Below are 14,345 nucleotides of genomic sequence, written 5' to 3' on the forward strand. Positions count from 1 at the left end.
CAAGAGAAAGAATTTTAAAAGAGGCACATTGGAAGTGCTATATAATGAAAATATTGACCTTATTTATTTTGCTGTGCATTTATGTGCCTTTTTACTGTCACAACATCATTTTGCTGATCTGAGATCAGCACAGTGATCCTTCTCTTCGGGCTTTACTCTGTCTCTATCATTCATGTGGGGACATACTAGGGGGGTTATGCCACAGGTTTTCCATGTGACTACAAGTGTTTGCAGCGAGTTACTGCCACATAAATATCAGCAATTAGTAGGGGAAGAGCATTGCAAAATTTAAAGTCACACGCTCAGATGCAAAGAGCAAACATCCTCAGGAGGCAAACTGTGTTTGTCCAATAAATTTGCTACCTTGAGGTGACAGTAAAAGGCTACAAACTTAGACCAGTATTCCCAGTGGAGTCTGACATACCAACAATAAAGATATTTTCCTGGTTCTGTGAGCTGGAGCTCTGCACATGTGCTGGGGGAGATAAAGGCAGCAACTCAGAGCAGGCCTGAGATGTATGCACAGTGGGGCAGACTGAAATGCAGCTTAAAAATGTAGAGGAATTAAGGTCAGTGCAGTGTGTAAATAAATAAATGCCAGAATCAGACACAATGGAAAGGGGATTAGGATAGGAGCTATAAATCAATATAAAATAGCACGAGGGGATGGCCAGCTTTTTGAAAAGCCTAATTGCCATTAAAACATAAAAGTGTTAGAAATGAAAACTGGACCTGGTTGCAAATTAGCTTCACAGCCTGAACTTCAGTTCGTTCTCGATGTACACGGTCAGATTAATTCTTCTGCACTTGCATAAGGAAAAAAAAAAATCTGAGTGAGGTTTTGCATTCATTTTTTTTTCTAGGATAACTCTTCTGAAACCAGAGAATATGCAAGACGTAATAAAAATCACAAATCTAATAGCACCCTGACTTGTGTGCTGACCTGTTAACGAATTAGCTCGCATTTTCTTGTGCCTCTGTTAGAATCTGGAGTTTAAAAAGTGCATTACTTTGCAAGAAAACATCAAAACATAAAACCAATTTGTAATATATTTAACATACACCTTCATAGTGCTCTGAATTGTAATGAAAATCTCATTAAATTAGAAACAAAATCATATTAATAAAATAAGGACGAAGCTTGCTATTAAGAGTTGACTGCTCTTGGTTAACCAAGAAGCTGTCAACGCAGAAAGTGCCTGGGAAAGAATCTTTATCATTACCCAGGCAAAAGCACCACAAATTTCAGTATAAAACCCTGAGAACCTCACGCTAAAAATCCACTGAATTAATTGCCTCAGACCAAAAGCTAGCACTAAATGGAAAATCATTGTCACATTATTTCTGAGAAAAGATGGCAAGTAGACAGAGAAAAAAAAAAAATCTTGCAGTTTGGAGTATGTGTCTACAGTAAATCTCTATTATTTACACTAAAACTACCCTAGGTTGTCAAAGCAAAATGTTTTGCAGAGTGGAAAAAGTATGGAAAACATGATGAGACACTAAGTAGGTTTTTTAGTCCTCCTGCATTGACAATACCTGTGAATCTCTCCCTTTGCCAGCCTTCTCTGAGGACTTTTTTTTTTCTCCCCCCCCCCAAAGAAAGTTCAGACACGAACAATGTCTACTACACAGACAGTTTCTAAGCACTTAAAAGAGGTATAAACATAGCCCAAGGAAGGTTGCTGTCTGAGAAAATATGACACACTTGGCACTGTCTTCTCTTGTGAAAGAATGTTAATGGCAGGTTGGAGACTGCCAGCGATACCTCCCCAAGGTGAGGCAGTTTTCGGGGAGGAATGGCTCTACAAAGCCATGGTTTACTCTGTCCAAGCCACGTCATTAAAAATGTAATGATTATGGAGACCATATGGGTTTTTTGTTATAGAATTAGTCATTAAGTTCTGCCTTCTTTCCATTTAGAAACCGGTCTCGTAGGCAAGATGACAACTTTACGAAGAAAATAAAATAAGCACAGTTATAGTCTTTTTATACACATATATTGTAATAAAAGCCTTTTAAAAAAGCATGTTGGATGTTAATGTTTTTTTGCCAGTTTCACATACTATAAGAATGAAATACAGACCCACAAATTGTTCAGTTTTTCACTAACGGCTCGCCAAAAAAAAAAAAATCTAAGTAATAAAAAACAAATCCCCCAGTGGGCTGTAAGTAAAAAAATACATTTTAAAAGACAGAAAAACGCCAAATTTCGAACATACAGGATTACTTCAGGAATGGTGCCTGTGAAATGCACTTCACTCAACAGCACTTCAGTGCTAGCTGGAAACCTCTTCACTTCCAGGGATGAGGCATCCACAACTCCTCTGGGCAACCTGTTCCTCTCCATGACTCAAATCACCGGTGGAGTGGCAAAAAAACCCCCTTAATTATTAAGTAAGCTCTCTCTGACTGTTCCAGCTGCAGGGCTTATTTTTTTCCCAGAAAATACTGTCTTTTGCTTTTCAGAACCATCGAATCTTTGATAAATTTGAAAGCAATAGGTATTTTGAAAATCTTGAGGAAACTACAAAACAATCCAAGGCAGCTTGATTTTAATTCTGCATTCTGGAACACTACTACATTCTGAAAAACAAAACAAAACAAAAAGAGCCTAATAGGAATGCAATATTTTAACACAACAGGAGGACCTAATGGGGTCAAAATAGCTGCTACAATCATCCTTCTAAAGCTCTCTGCTTAAAAATCCTTACCAAATTTTCAGTGATAAAAAGGCCTTTATCTCTTGAAATAGGCTGTATAAACCCAGTCTTCATTTCTTTCAATTAGATAAGTTTTATCAGGCAAAAAAGCAGAAGCAGAACATTTCTAAGATTGCAAAGAGGATTACAATATAGTTTTCATAGTTTTTAAAGAACAAATTTTAATTTAAAACTATTGGATATCACTAAGCACTCAGTTCTTGTAGGCCTTGCAGTTCTACAAAAACCATTTAATGTATCAGCTCTGACTCAAAATATATATATTTAATGTATACATTTGCTTAGACCAGCCAAAATTATGTAAATCAAATTCCAGAAGATTTAAATGTCCTAAAGGATTTTTGTACTGGCTTGATTGAACCCATGTAAGATTGACTACTTTTACTAAATGTGTGAACTCATGCATAGACCAGACCCAGATATCTTCATTTTCTTTTTGAAAAGAACATTTAAAGCCTCTCATAATCAATGATACTGAAAGAAAATCAACATTTTGCCATACCTCAAATATAAAAATGTTTATATTTTACTGAAACATAACCCAGTGACAGAAATTCATATTTATTATATGAAACATTAGCGTGAATTACAAAGTACCATAGTTTTGTTTCATTAGGTGATGATTTACAGGGTATGCAGTGGAATGAGTTAATACTCTAAATATCCTCAGATCACAATCTCCTGCTTTGAAAAGTAAGCATTCTGCAAACATTTACTCTTTCGGTATGCTGCATACATTGGGATTGTTTCAGCCTGACCAAAAGTTTGCTGCTGCAAATAGAATGGTCAAGCTGCTTGAAGCATATTCAAGAATCTGCATTTTTACACTATTACTACTATTCTTCTATTAAGATTTGAATACTGCTCTCACACAGCTGAAAAACTAGCATGGTCCTGCCATTTCAGCCTATTTACTAATGTTTACAATGTGTGTTACAACCAGTGACTCAGAAAGTGGGTAGGCAGAGACTAAAATCTGTTTTGGAAAGCAGCTGGGCACAAATGGAACTGGATGACGTCCTTGGCACCTCCTCCTAAAGTGGTCAGGTTCAGAAGGGATGCTGGGTATGAATGAAACCCTCAGGCTCTTCTGAAGCTTGGTCCAGCCCAGAAATGCTGTATGGTTTGCTGTGACAGTGAGCAGACAAGACTCAGCGACTCAGATGGCTCTTGTGTTGCTCCATCCACCCCTATCAGCAAGGAAAGCGTCACAAATAAATTAATTTTCAAGAGCTACAACCTGCCATACCTTCTAACTTGACAACAGGAAAGTAACACTGAGTAGTTCCACCAAAGTCACTCAAATAAGAGTGACTTTGATCTTTTTCAGCAAATCCTCAGAGGTACTTGGGACCTAAAGGTGAAAATTGCCATCTAAAGTGTCCTGCCAGCAGCTACACCTCACTGACCTCAACAGACAGCACTGAGCTGTCTGGTTCTCTAAGCACATACCTGCGTCAGACTTTCCTCGTGCCTTCAGCACTCTGGTCCCAGGTGACTTATGCTTCTCTTGCAGCGCCACGAGATTGCTAGATGCTTAAAAAGGCTTACAGAAAACAAAAACAAATGAACAAAAAACAAAACAAAACAAAAAATCTGCCCTACAAGCCCTTCTGTATAACGGCTTTTAATGAAACTTGCTTACCTCTCGAGTCTGTGAACTTTTATTTGCCTTTACCAAAAAAGCAAGTTATTTCACTTGGCAGAAGCCACAAATTTGCAATTTTTTTTCTGAAAAGGCATAACAGCATGTTTTAAATTAAGAGTGTCTCATGGAAATCGGTAAAAGAACAAAAATGCACAAATGAACATTGTTTTCAAATATTTATTAAAACAACATACGAACATTTTTCGTCCAAATAGTGATTCTGCCTGCAGTATCTGTAACTTACCCCCAGCTGTCAGTTAAATAGCAATTAGTCTAAAAACCCAAACAATCCTCCCCTTCCTTCCCAATAGGCACTTTTGCTATTGTCTAGGACCACAAATAGCTTTATTAATAGCTTAGCTAGCAAAAGTACAAAGTCACCAAAAAGAAATATCACTCTGCTAGCACAGACAAAACCTTTTTGTCTGCTTTTAGAAGCATGCTCCTGGCTCTCAGATTTGGGATCCGAAACTCCAATCACCGCTAGGGCTCATTCCTTTCACTATAAAAATCTCCATCAGCATTCTCAGGGTCTGACATAAACCTTTTTGGCTGGTTCTTGGGGTTATGATAGCTTAGAGTCACAGACAGGCAGGCCTGGAAGAGTACAAATCCCGCCAGAATAATTCCCATCTTTCCGAGCACAAATGAAAAAAAAAATCACAGCTTTAAGTGACGTGGTAGAACAACGTTTAACGTGCATAGAATACGAACCATTACAAAAGCTTAAGAAAGTTAACAGAGGGCCAGAGGTTTCACCCTGAAGGAGTAAAAACAAACGCAGTTTAAGTATTTGCTACACACGAGGCTGGAAAGGGCTGCCGAGCACCACACTGCATCCACGCTTGTGGCAGATGGAGCCACGGTGGAACAGGTGATTTATAAACAAACAACAGGGAATCGGAGACGAGAAAGCCTACTTCACTTTGGAACCGAAGATGAATGATGTAACAGAGGTCAGAGATTTCTGAATACAGGATATTAACTTAAACGTTTACCTCGAGCGTCCTGGTTTATAGAACTGTGCTATTTGTTTAGAAAAAGTCAAATAGAATAAATAAAGGTGGTGCTTTTTTTTTTTTTTTTTTTTTTTTTTCCACGAAGAAGGATGCATTTTGGTGGAGTCACTATTCCTGGAAGCGTCCAAAAAATTAGCAGATGTGGCACTTCGCGACATGGTTTAGTGGGCAGGGTGGCGGTATTCAGTCGAAGGCTGGACTCGGTGATCCCGGGAGGTCTTTCCCAACCCAGGATTGTGTGCAAGGAGGTGCTCCTGGGGCTGTGCCGTCCGGGTTGGGGGGGTTGGCGGCAGGGCCGGGGGTCCCGTTTGAAGGCGGGGCGGGCTGCGCGGCTCCAGCCGGGGCGGGATGCGCTCTCAGGAGCGCAGATAGTCGTTCTTGAGGCGGCTGAGGCGGGCGCCGTGGCTGCGCACGGTGAGGGCCAGCAGGTCGTGCTTGTCGCGCAGCCCGCTGGAGATGTGGCGGGTCTCTCGGAGCAGGGCGCGGGCGTGCAGCAGCAGCCCCAGGAAGCTGTCGCCCAGGCGGGACTCCTCCCGGCCGCCCTGCTCCTGCCCCTGGCGGAACTTGCCCTCCAGCTCGCTCAGCGAGCGGTCCGAGCTGGAGTACGCGTCGCTGATCTGCGCGGACTCGCGGCGCAGGTAGGCGCCGTAGCTCTCCTCGCCGTCCAGGTCGTAGGAGATGCTCCTGCCGATGCCCTCCAGCACCCGGCCCGCGTCCTCCACCTGCCGCCCCAGCACCGTCAGCTCCTCCCGCAGGCTGAGCCCGCCGCCCGGCGCCGCCGGCCCGCAGCGCCGCTGCTCGCTCACCCGGAACAGCAGCTGGCACCGCTCGGGGTCGTCGTTCTCCTCGTAGTCCCCGTCGGGCACGAAGTAGTGGTGCAGGGTCCCGTTGGACATCTCCGGGTACAGCGGCCCCTCGAAGTAGCCGCGGCAGAGGCTGCAGAGCCAGAGCAGCCCCAGCAGGCGCAGGGGGCCCGGCATGCTGCGGCCGACGAGCAGCCTAGGGCCGCCCGCGCCCCATGGGTGTCCCCGGAGTTGTCCCCGGAGCCGCTGCGGGCCACCCGGGCCGAGGGAGGGCTGGCGGCGCTCTGGGCCCGGCTCCGCCACGCCGCAGTTTAAAAGCGGGGCATACCGCCCAGGGGGAAGCGGCCCCCGGGCAGGGCAGGGCCGGGCAGGGCCGCCCCCCGCCCCCGGCATCGCCCCCCGCCCCCGGCATCCCCACCCGCATCGCCCCCGCGGGGGCATCCGGCGCGGAGAGGGAGGGCGGGCTGCGGGAACGACTTTCTCTTCTTTTAAATAAAGAAACTCTCCCCCTACACCCGACGCGGCTCGGCTCAGCTCGTTTTCCCTGTTAAAGATGACTGCTTCGCTAGCAGCGCGGTCTGCACACAGCAGCTCGAACGCAGGGCTCGGGGCGGAGGGACTTGACGGAGTTGGCTCAGGCCACGTCGTTTGTCGCTGGTTGAAAAGTCAGGGGGGAAATAGACGAGATATCAAGTATAAAGTGTAAAGCAATAAACCTCGATAGGGAAGGTGGGGAAATGAAATGCAAAATCTCTCCATAAACAAGATGTCAGATGTGCTTGAGGAAAACCCCCAATACAGTGCATCCAAGGGAGCTGACTTTGGATTAATTTGGAGCTGAATTTGAAGTGTTTCTCTTTCATGAAAAAGTATTTTGGGTGAGTCTCATAGTGTGATTGTGTCAGGGTCGAACCGTGCACGCAACTTGCAGAAATCTCTCTTTATTATTTCTGAGTTGTTAAATCAAGGTGAGATCACAAAAAGAAAGGGTCTGTAAAGTTACCAACCCCTTTCACCATCATCTTTCCTCTTCCATGGGAAAAAAAATCACCATCTAGCGGAGGTTATACCAAATCCTGTAGTCATCCAGAGTAAAACTTACTGAATTGTTTTTAAGTAGGCTCTCCAAGCCCATGAGTCAGTTGGGGCCACACAAACATACACCTACATCCATACACACATTCATGAGCAATGTTTGTCAACTTCCTGTTGACAATCCAGGCCAGACAAGCTATCATAACAGAAACACTCTACTCGTTTGGAGACATTTTAGGTTTGTAATTAAGTTCACAAAACACTCATGTACACAGGTAAGTTTGGGCTAAGCTATTGTGCTTCAGCTTTCTATAAAACGTTTAAAGCTTATTCAGCTGAGGCTGTTTGGTGTTTGCCCTCGATCTGTGTTTGGCAACAGGGGCTTTTTGAAACAATTTTATTCGCAGGATGCTCTTGTTTCAACGAATATTTTATTTGGATACCGATTCTTTGTTAACCACAGTACATTAGTTTGCACCCAGCCTGGTTTGCCTGGCACTTGGTTTGGGGTGGACTCCACTTTTGAGGTCTCTTCGTGAAAGTACTGCCCTGTAAATTACCCAGCTATAGCTTTGTCTAGCATGGTTATGCTTTTGTCAGTGCCACAGAGGGTAAAAATCCAGCCTTAGTAAATATTTTGTCTCCTCATACGTTTAGAGATTAAGAGGTGTCTGCTGCTCCCTGCTGCAGCCGCTGACTCTCTGCCACTGCTGTTTTCAATCCAACATGCATTATCTGAGTTTAATTTAAATTTTACATCCAAATAGTCTCTCCCCAAGTAACCCACTTGGAATGTCTGCTTTCAAAGGCAGTCTGCAGTACAGGATCTGCAGTCTTGGTGACTCAGTGGGCATAGCTTTGGTGAAAACTGGAACTTGCTGAAAGATTCTCAGCATCCTGATCCAAGGCAATACCTATTAAGGGTCAGGATTAAGCACAACACAATTCAGATTTTAAACCAAAAAGCATGAAACAGTGGGAAAGATATAGGCTTACATTGACAGAACAAGGCTGTGCCTGAGTAGCCATTATCCATTCCAAAAGTCTTAAGACTGCAATGAGATAATATAATATGTATACCCTTAAACTGACCATGAAACCATGTGCACACAAATGAAAATCAGATTATTTTTTTATGAAAGACACACACTGAAAGTAACAATTGCCTTTATCCACCAAAACTTGGGTTGAAGGGTCAGACAGCTTCATCACAGTTAACAGCAGCAGGAACAGAAGACCACAGCAAAGGTTGCAGTAACAACATAAAAATCAGTGTCAGTGTAGAGTTTCCTAAAGTAATTTCTGGAGTTATCTGGAAGTTCAGAGGGCAGTAAAACTGAAGGAAGACAGAAGGGAATTTTTCAGGAATACCGGAAACCTGGGGTGCTGCGAACCAGGGAGGAGAGCAAGTCATTTTTCTGCTGAATGTTGTATTTTCCACTGGGAATCCATAGGGGTAGTTGCATGAGATCAGATATCTGGGCAGCTCTTGGGACACATCCAAGAAGCAGCTGTTCCTTGAGGCATGCTCCCATGAAGGCCCTCACTGAAATCCTGGCCTTGTCAAAAGAACCCATTGATTTCAGCATGACAGTACTTTATCCTCCATGCCTGCTTAAGCATTTAAAAATTCCCTCAGAATAAATGAGGAAAAAGTACTGGAGGCAAAGCTAAAGTAGCATACTGATACCGATACTGTCATCTCACAAATACTTGGCACGACACACTCTGCTGTGGTAAAGCCATTGTTTTTCCACTGAACAGCTGTAGTTTATAGTACTATAAAGAACTGCAGAATTTACTCTGCATGACCTCTTATGCCACAGCACCAAAATCAGGCTCCAGCCAAGAAAATGCCCATAAACTCACAGCAAATGCTGTCAGCTCAGCACTGGATTTCAGGTGACGCTTGTACACATCTTCCTCCATAAGCCATGCTTTATCTTTGGGGTTTGGCTCACACACTCTTGCTATTTCTGCTGCAGGTCGTGGTAAACTTTGCAGCATCATAATGTTTCAGGTGTAAATGGTCCATTAATTTGGAGAACAGATATATGGTGTTTGGTCCTGAAGGCCCCACAGGCTTAAAGGTATAAATGCTCTCTGACTACTGGCTTCTGTTTTCCTGCTCTGAACCGTTCTGTGGCTTTACATAAAGATACCTTGTTTAAACACGAGACTAACAAGTATATGTGTGTGATTCCTGATCCTAGGGTGCAGTGCTGAATGCTCAAATGGCATCAAGGGAGGTGGGCATGAAATAGTCCGTAAAAGAATAATGCCATTTTTTTTTTGTAGGAAAATTGCCATAAGAACATACCAGAAACTCTGCAGAATAAAAAAAGACTTGGTGAATGAAACCTTTATAACACACTTAATACTTATCCAGTATAACTTTGCAATACAACAGAGATTTGGAATTAATATGCTGAAGCACAAACCACACTGAATGTTCCAGGACTAGCACGCTTGTCTGGGATTACACTGAAATTTTCAGTTTATCAGAAAGGCATATTTAATTCAGCATTGAAACATCTGACCAAAATGCAAATTTCTAGAGGAAACAGCTTTACTGTTAGCTTGTTTAATCTTACTGATTCTGATAACCCTTTTCTTCATCACAGGCTTCAGGCTGAGACCACAAGTGTGTCTGAGCACAGAGTCCTCTGAGTCCATCAGTACTGGCCCTTCTTGGACAAGCAATACAGAAAACAAAATTAAAAAAACCGCACAAATAGCTATAGGAAAGATTGGGTATGAGGCTGAATGTGAACACAACTAATGGAAAGGGTCTGTCAGGCTGGTTGTCTCAGCAGAGTGTGCAATTATTGAACCTACTTCAGCTTTAGCCAACACCAAAATGAGCTCAGCTTTTGCAGAAAAATACGGAAAATGATTTTACCACAGCCCGTCTCTGTAGTGGATGCTGGTTTACTTTATGGAAATACTTTTCCTTAAATCAAAAAATTGAGGATATGCTCAATTTTTGGATATTTTTGAAAAGAGAAGTGGTGCGTCTGGTTGCTTCCTAAGACTGGGAAAAGAGAGATGAGGCAGAATGAATATTTACTGGTGTTTTACTAGTCTAGTTTCTGTCTGTTGACGAAAAACCTGAAACCCCAAAAGGGATATCGCTAGCATTTCTTCAGCAAGGTTCCTGAAGTGGAAATAATAACACTTCCTCAGTGGAAATGAAAACATTTAAAAAACCATCATCACTGGCCAGCACACAGAGAAGCTTTCCCACTACTGTAAATGTGGCTTGTTATAGAGACGGCATATTATGCTTTTAACATGTTGACTTGATTTTCAATCCTTTCTGTGTTATTTTTAAAGCTCGACATGAACACGAAAAAGTTGCGTATGAAAACATGTATTTTCAAGTTGTTACAGAAACACAGTTCACTAATTATTCCTGGTAATGCATTTTCATTCCCTCTAACCTGTTGGCAGTAAAATAAGATTTGGTTTAGGATTTTAAAACCCCACAAATTTTCTCTTTCCTTCTCTTCCTGTCTCACAAAACAGAAAAAGCTTGCAATTCTAACGTGCCCTGCTCAGCGGGGTTGGCAAAGAATTTGAATAAAAGCCCTGGAAGAAATCTAGGAGAGTCTGGTGAGGAAATGCTGATGTAACTTCCAATGGGATTAATCCTTTGATACGGTTTCCCCGGATTTGTATTCCTGTCATCTAATGTATTCATTTCAGGCAAGGCCTTCAGAACTGAAATTTTCTGAAAGCTGGATTTCATCAGGTCTGTTCTTTAGGCTAATTCCCCAGTAATTTAAAAACACCATATAATTTTCAGTTTTCCACGTTTATAAAGATGGCCTTTTCTGAGTTACACACACAGTCTTATGTGTTAAGATCAGGGATGAACTCCTGAATAAAAGCTAGATCCTGACACATTTTATACAAGTCAGTCATCAAATTTCCTCTTCTCACCTTTAAAGTCTCTGCCCATGAATTTGAAGGGGAAGCCTGCTTTTTGTAGTTTTATTAAACAAGTCTCCACAAAGGGTTAGACTTCCTATTCTCTGCTTCAGGTAAAAGTGAAATATTTATAAGAGTATCCCCTGTGCAGATAAAAGTAAAATAAGATGGGAAATATAAAAAAAAAAATCATAGGATTTAACTAGTTTAATCTCCTCTCGTCCATATCTTTCCAATTGTAGCACATAAAGAATAAATCCCCCATGCTTCTATAGTAAAATTCACTTGTATTCCCAGATCTGATTTTTAGCGGTTGAAAAATGTCCTTTTTGTATCCTAACACATTCACTCAGGTTTTATTTAGCTCTTTTTTAACAGTTTATTAAATTTAAAACTAGTCAGACTTTGTATCTGAGCAGAGTAAACCCAAACATGTGGTTTCAATCCAAATATACCAAAATCTCCCTGTTAAAAAAAATTAAAAAAAACCCTCAAACCCCAAACATTCCCTTCAACAAACATTCTTATAAAATTCTACTTGAAGAAGCAGGTGAAAGAGTACTCCTTACAGTCAGCTGTATATTTATTTTTGTGCAGTCACGGTTGACTGTTCCACGGGTTTTTAATGACCTGGTGCACACAGAGCACCCATTCAGCAGCCTGAACACTGCGTTATTCTGCCTTGCCTGAACGTCGATATGGAATTTATACCTCCTGCTACAGTTTATGGCTTTGATTTGGAATGGTCTGGCATTCGAGATTATTTCCTTGGGGCTCTGCAGCCCCTTCTGCAGAGGACACAGGTGAAACTTTGCAGCCTGACCTGCAGCCCCAGCGTGGCTGTTTGCCCTGACTGACTCCAAACCACTTCCACATTTGCAGTCGAGAAGCAAAAAGACTTCTAATGGCTCTCTCTAATGGCAAGAAGCTGGATTGAATAGGGTTTGCAGGCTAATTTAGGCTTAGGAAATATTACAGCTCTCGGTTGCCTTGGATGAAAAAAGGGCCTCTGAACACAATGTTTGGTCTCACATGTTGGTTTGTTAGACAGGTGATGCCTGAGTGCCATCAGTGTGCTGAAGGATCTCAGTGCCCAAACCCACAGAAGAGCAAATTCCCTCTGGTAACAAAATAAATGCTTCTGTTTCAGCTTTGGGGGCGTTTAAAACACTCTCTCATTCAGAGCCCTGAGACAGCTCAGCCAACCAAAGCAATGCTGTGACTGCTGTCTGGAATTAAAGTTCAGAGGGTGTGTTCAAAAGCAGGAAGTGTCTAGAGGGCAAGGCAGGACAATCCATCTTCCCCACAAGAGTAACCCAGGGTCAGAACACCTCTGTGGGTTCAATGTCTGCAGCGTGCTCTGCCGATCACACAATAGCTGAGGTTGGAATTGACCTCTCAACCCTCACTCTTGTTGGAAGTGATGGATATGATGGATCCTTTACTCATACCTTGCTGGGGCAATGTCATAGATGAATCTTGGAAATATTTTGCCCTGTACTGTAACTGGTATGCTTGCACTTGGCTTACTTGCAAATTACTTGCAGGCAGTAGCCTTTTCTATTTTCTTTTTTTTTTTTTTTGGGGGGGGGGTTGGAGTGGGCTGCAAGTAATCTGGGAATTGTCACGATGAATAATACAGGACACCTTTTTTTTTTTTTTTTTTTTTTTTTTAAAACATGTTTTCCAAAAATATTAGGCATTTCCAGATATGAGTTGTAATTTTTAGATTGTTCATTGTGTTAATTCCTGATGATTAAAAAAAAAAAAGAAAAAGAAAAAGACCATGCTTTCTGCTAATCCATTTCTTGCACTAATTCTTGGCCATGCATAGATCTAGAAACACACCATAGCAGAACCTCTTCTGTATCTATATGTAATAGAACCACATTTCTGCTTTTTCCATGCTGCCTGTCTTTTCCAACAAGTTTCTGATATTGCAGCCATCTACTGAGTGTGCAATCCCCTTCCATCATGGATTCTGTGTTGCCATAACCCCAGTGTTGCTGTTACTCAGTCCAAAAGAGAGCACGAAGAAGAGCTGAATGAGATGAGAGATAAGGAAGAAGTTTATTACAGTGAATGTGGTAAACCACTGGAACAGGTTGCCCAGAGAGATGGTGGATGCCCCATCCCTGGTGGGATGGTGGACTGCTCCACACCCCTGCCCCAGAGCATCTAGGCCAGCCCCAGGATGGCTGTTAGCCACTGGCACACCGAAAACCCCACCTGAGAGACCAGAACAGATGAAAGCAACTGCACAAAGATACGTGTGGTTGCAGTCCATCTTTGAATTTTATAGTAGATGAGATCACGCTGGAATTCAAGCAGTGACTCTTAATCTTTCTCTGTCCCCTTTCTTTCTCTTTCTCTCTCTCTCTCTCTCGTCCTTCTCCTAATTTCCTCCTCTCAGAATCTGCGTAACCTAAACTTGGATGGGTTAGAGTTTGCTAAGTCAATGCCTTGTGACATGCTTTATTTTGACTAAATGTTTGCTTTAAAGTTTGCCAAGTTCCCTTATTTTCTAAAGTTTGCCAGTAAAAGTTTGTTGTTTAACCCCTCCCGGGAACGTTGTCGAGTTTCTCCCTTATGCTGCCTCAGGGTATAAAAAAAGCCCTAAGCCCCTTTAAGAAACTTGTCAAGTGAGTCTGGGGCTTAACAGCTGTGACATAAATAAAGGAAATAAAGATGTAGGTCTTTGGTTGCATAATAAAATTCCCTGTGGACTCATGAGCTCATGGTAACAGTAGCACTTCCCTGTAACAGCCTAGCCTTTATTTCTTATAGTTACTGTCTATTTGTCTAACTTGCAGTTACTTCTCTTTGTCCACCTCTAGGTAGCTAAAGGCACTTTCACAGTTCCAGTGCTGCTGGGATAGGAAGCAGGGACAAACTGAAGGAGTAAAGACTAGACTATTTGTCATACTTTTCGAATCAGGGGGGAAAAAAAGTCCTCGAGACAATGTAATCCTATGTTTAAAGCATCAGCTGTGAAAGACAGAGCTTCAGCAAACATCCAGTAAACAAAACAAAATGAACAAAAGATATCAGGTTGAGGTCTGAGAAATGTTCAGTTTTCCCAGCCTGTCTCTGACTCAGTGGGGGCAGCTTCCACCAGTCAGGATTGTGAAGCATTTTCTCTGTAAAGGTCAGCTGTTTCAGGGACCTAAACTCAGTTTGCCCT

At 42.5% G+C, this 14,345-nt stretch overlaps 1 protein-coding gene across 1 annotated transcript; it reads right to left on the reverse strand.

Moving 5' to 3' along the window:
* Positions 1-5,462: 5,462 nt before the first annotated feature.
* On the reverse strand, positions 5,463-6,441 carry FIBIN (fin bud initiation factor homolog). The gene has a single exon (XM_027901757.1). It carries the CDS (start codon positions 6,368-6,370, stop codon positions 5,747-5,749), a length of 624 nt encoding a protein of 207 aa, XP_027757558.1. The 5' UTR covers positions 6,371-6,441; the 3' UTR covers positions 5,463-5,746.
* Between the last annotated feature and the right edge of the window lie 7,904 nt (positions 6,442-14,345).

This window comes from Empidonax traillii, unplaced genomic scaffold (assembly GCF_003031625.1).
Source record: "Empidonax traillii isolate 1590-97213 ecotype Southwest subspecies unplaced genomic scaffold, ASM303162v1 scaffold810:size284574, whole genome shotgun sequence".
In the NCBI taxonomy this organism is placed as follows: domain Eukaryota; kingdom Metazoa; phylum Chordata; class Aves; order Passeriformes; family Tyrannidae; genus Empidonax; species Empidonax traillii.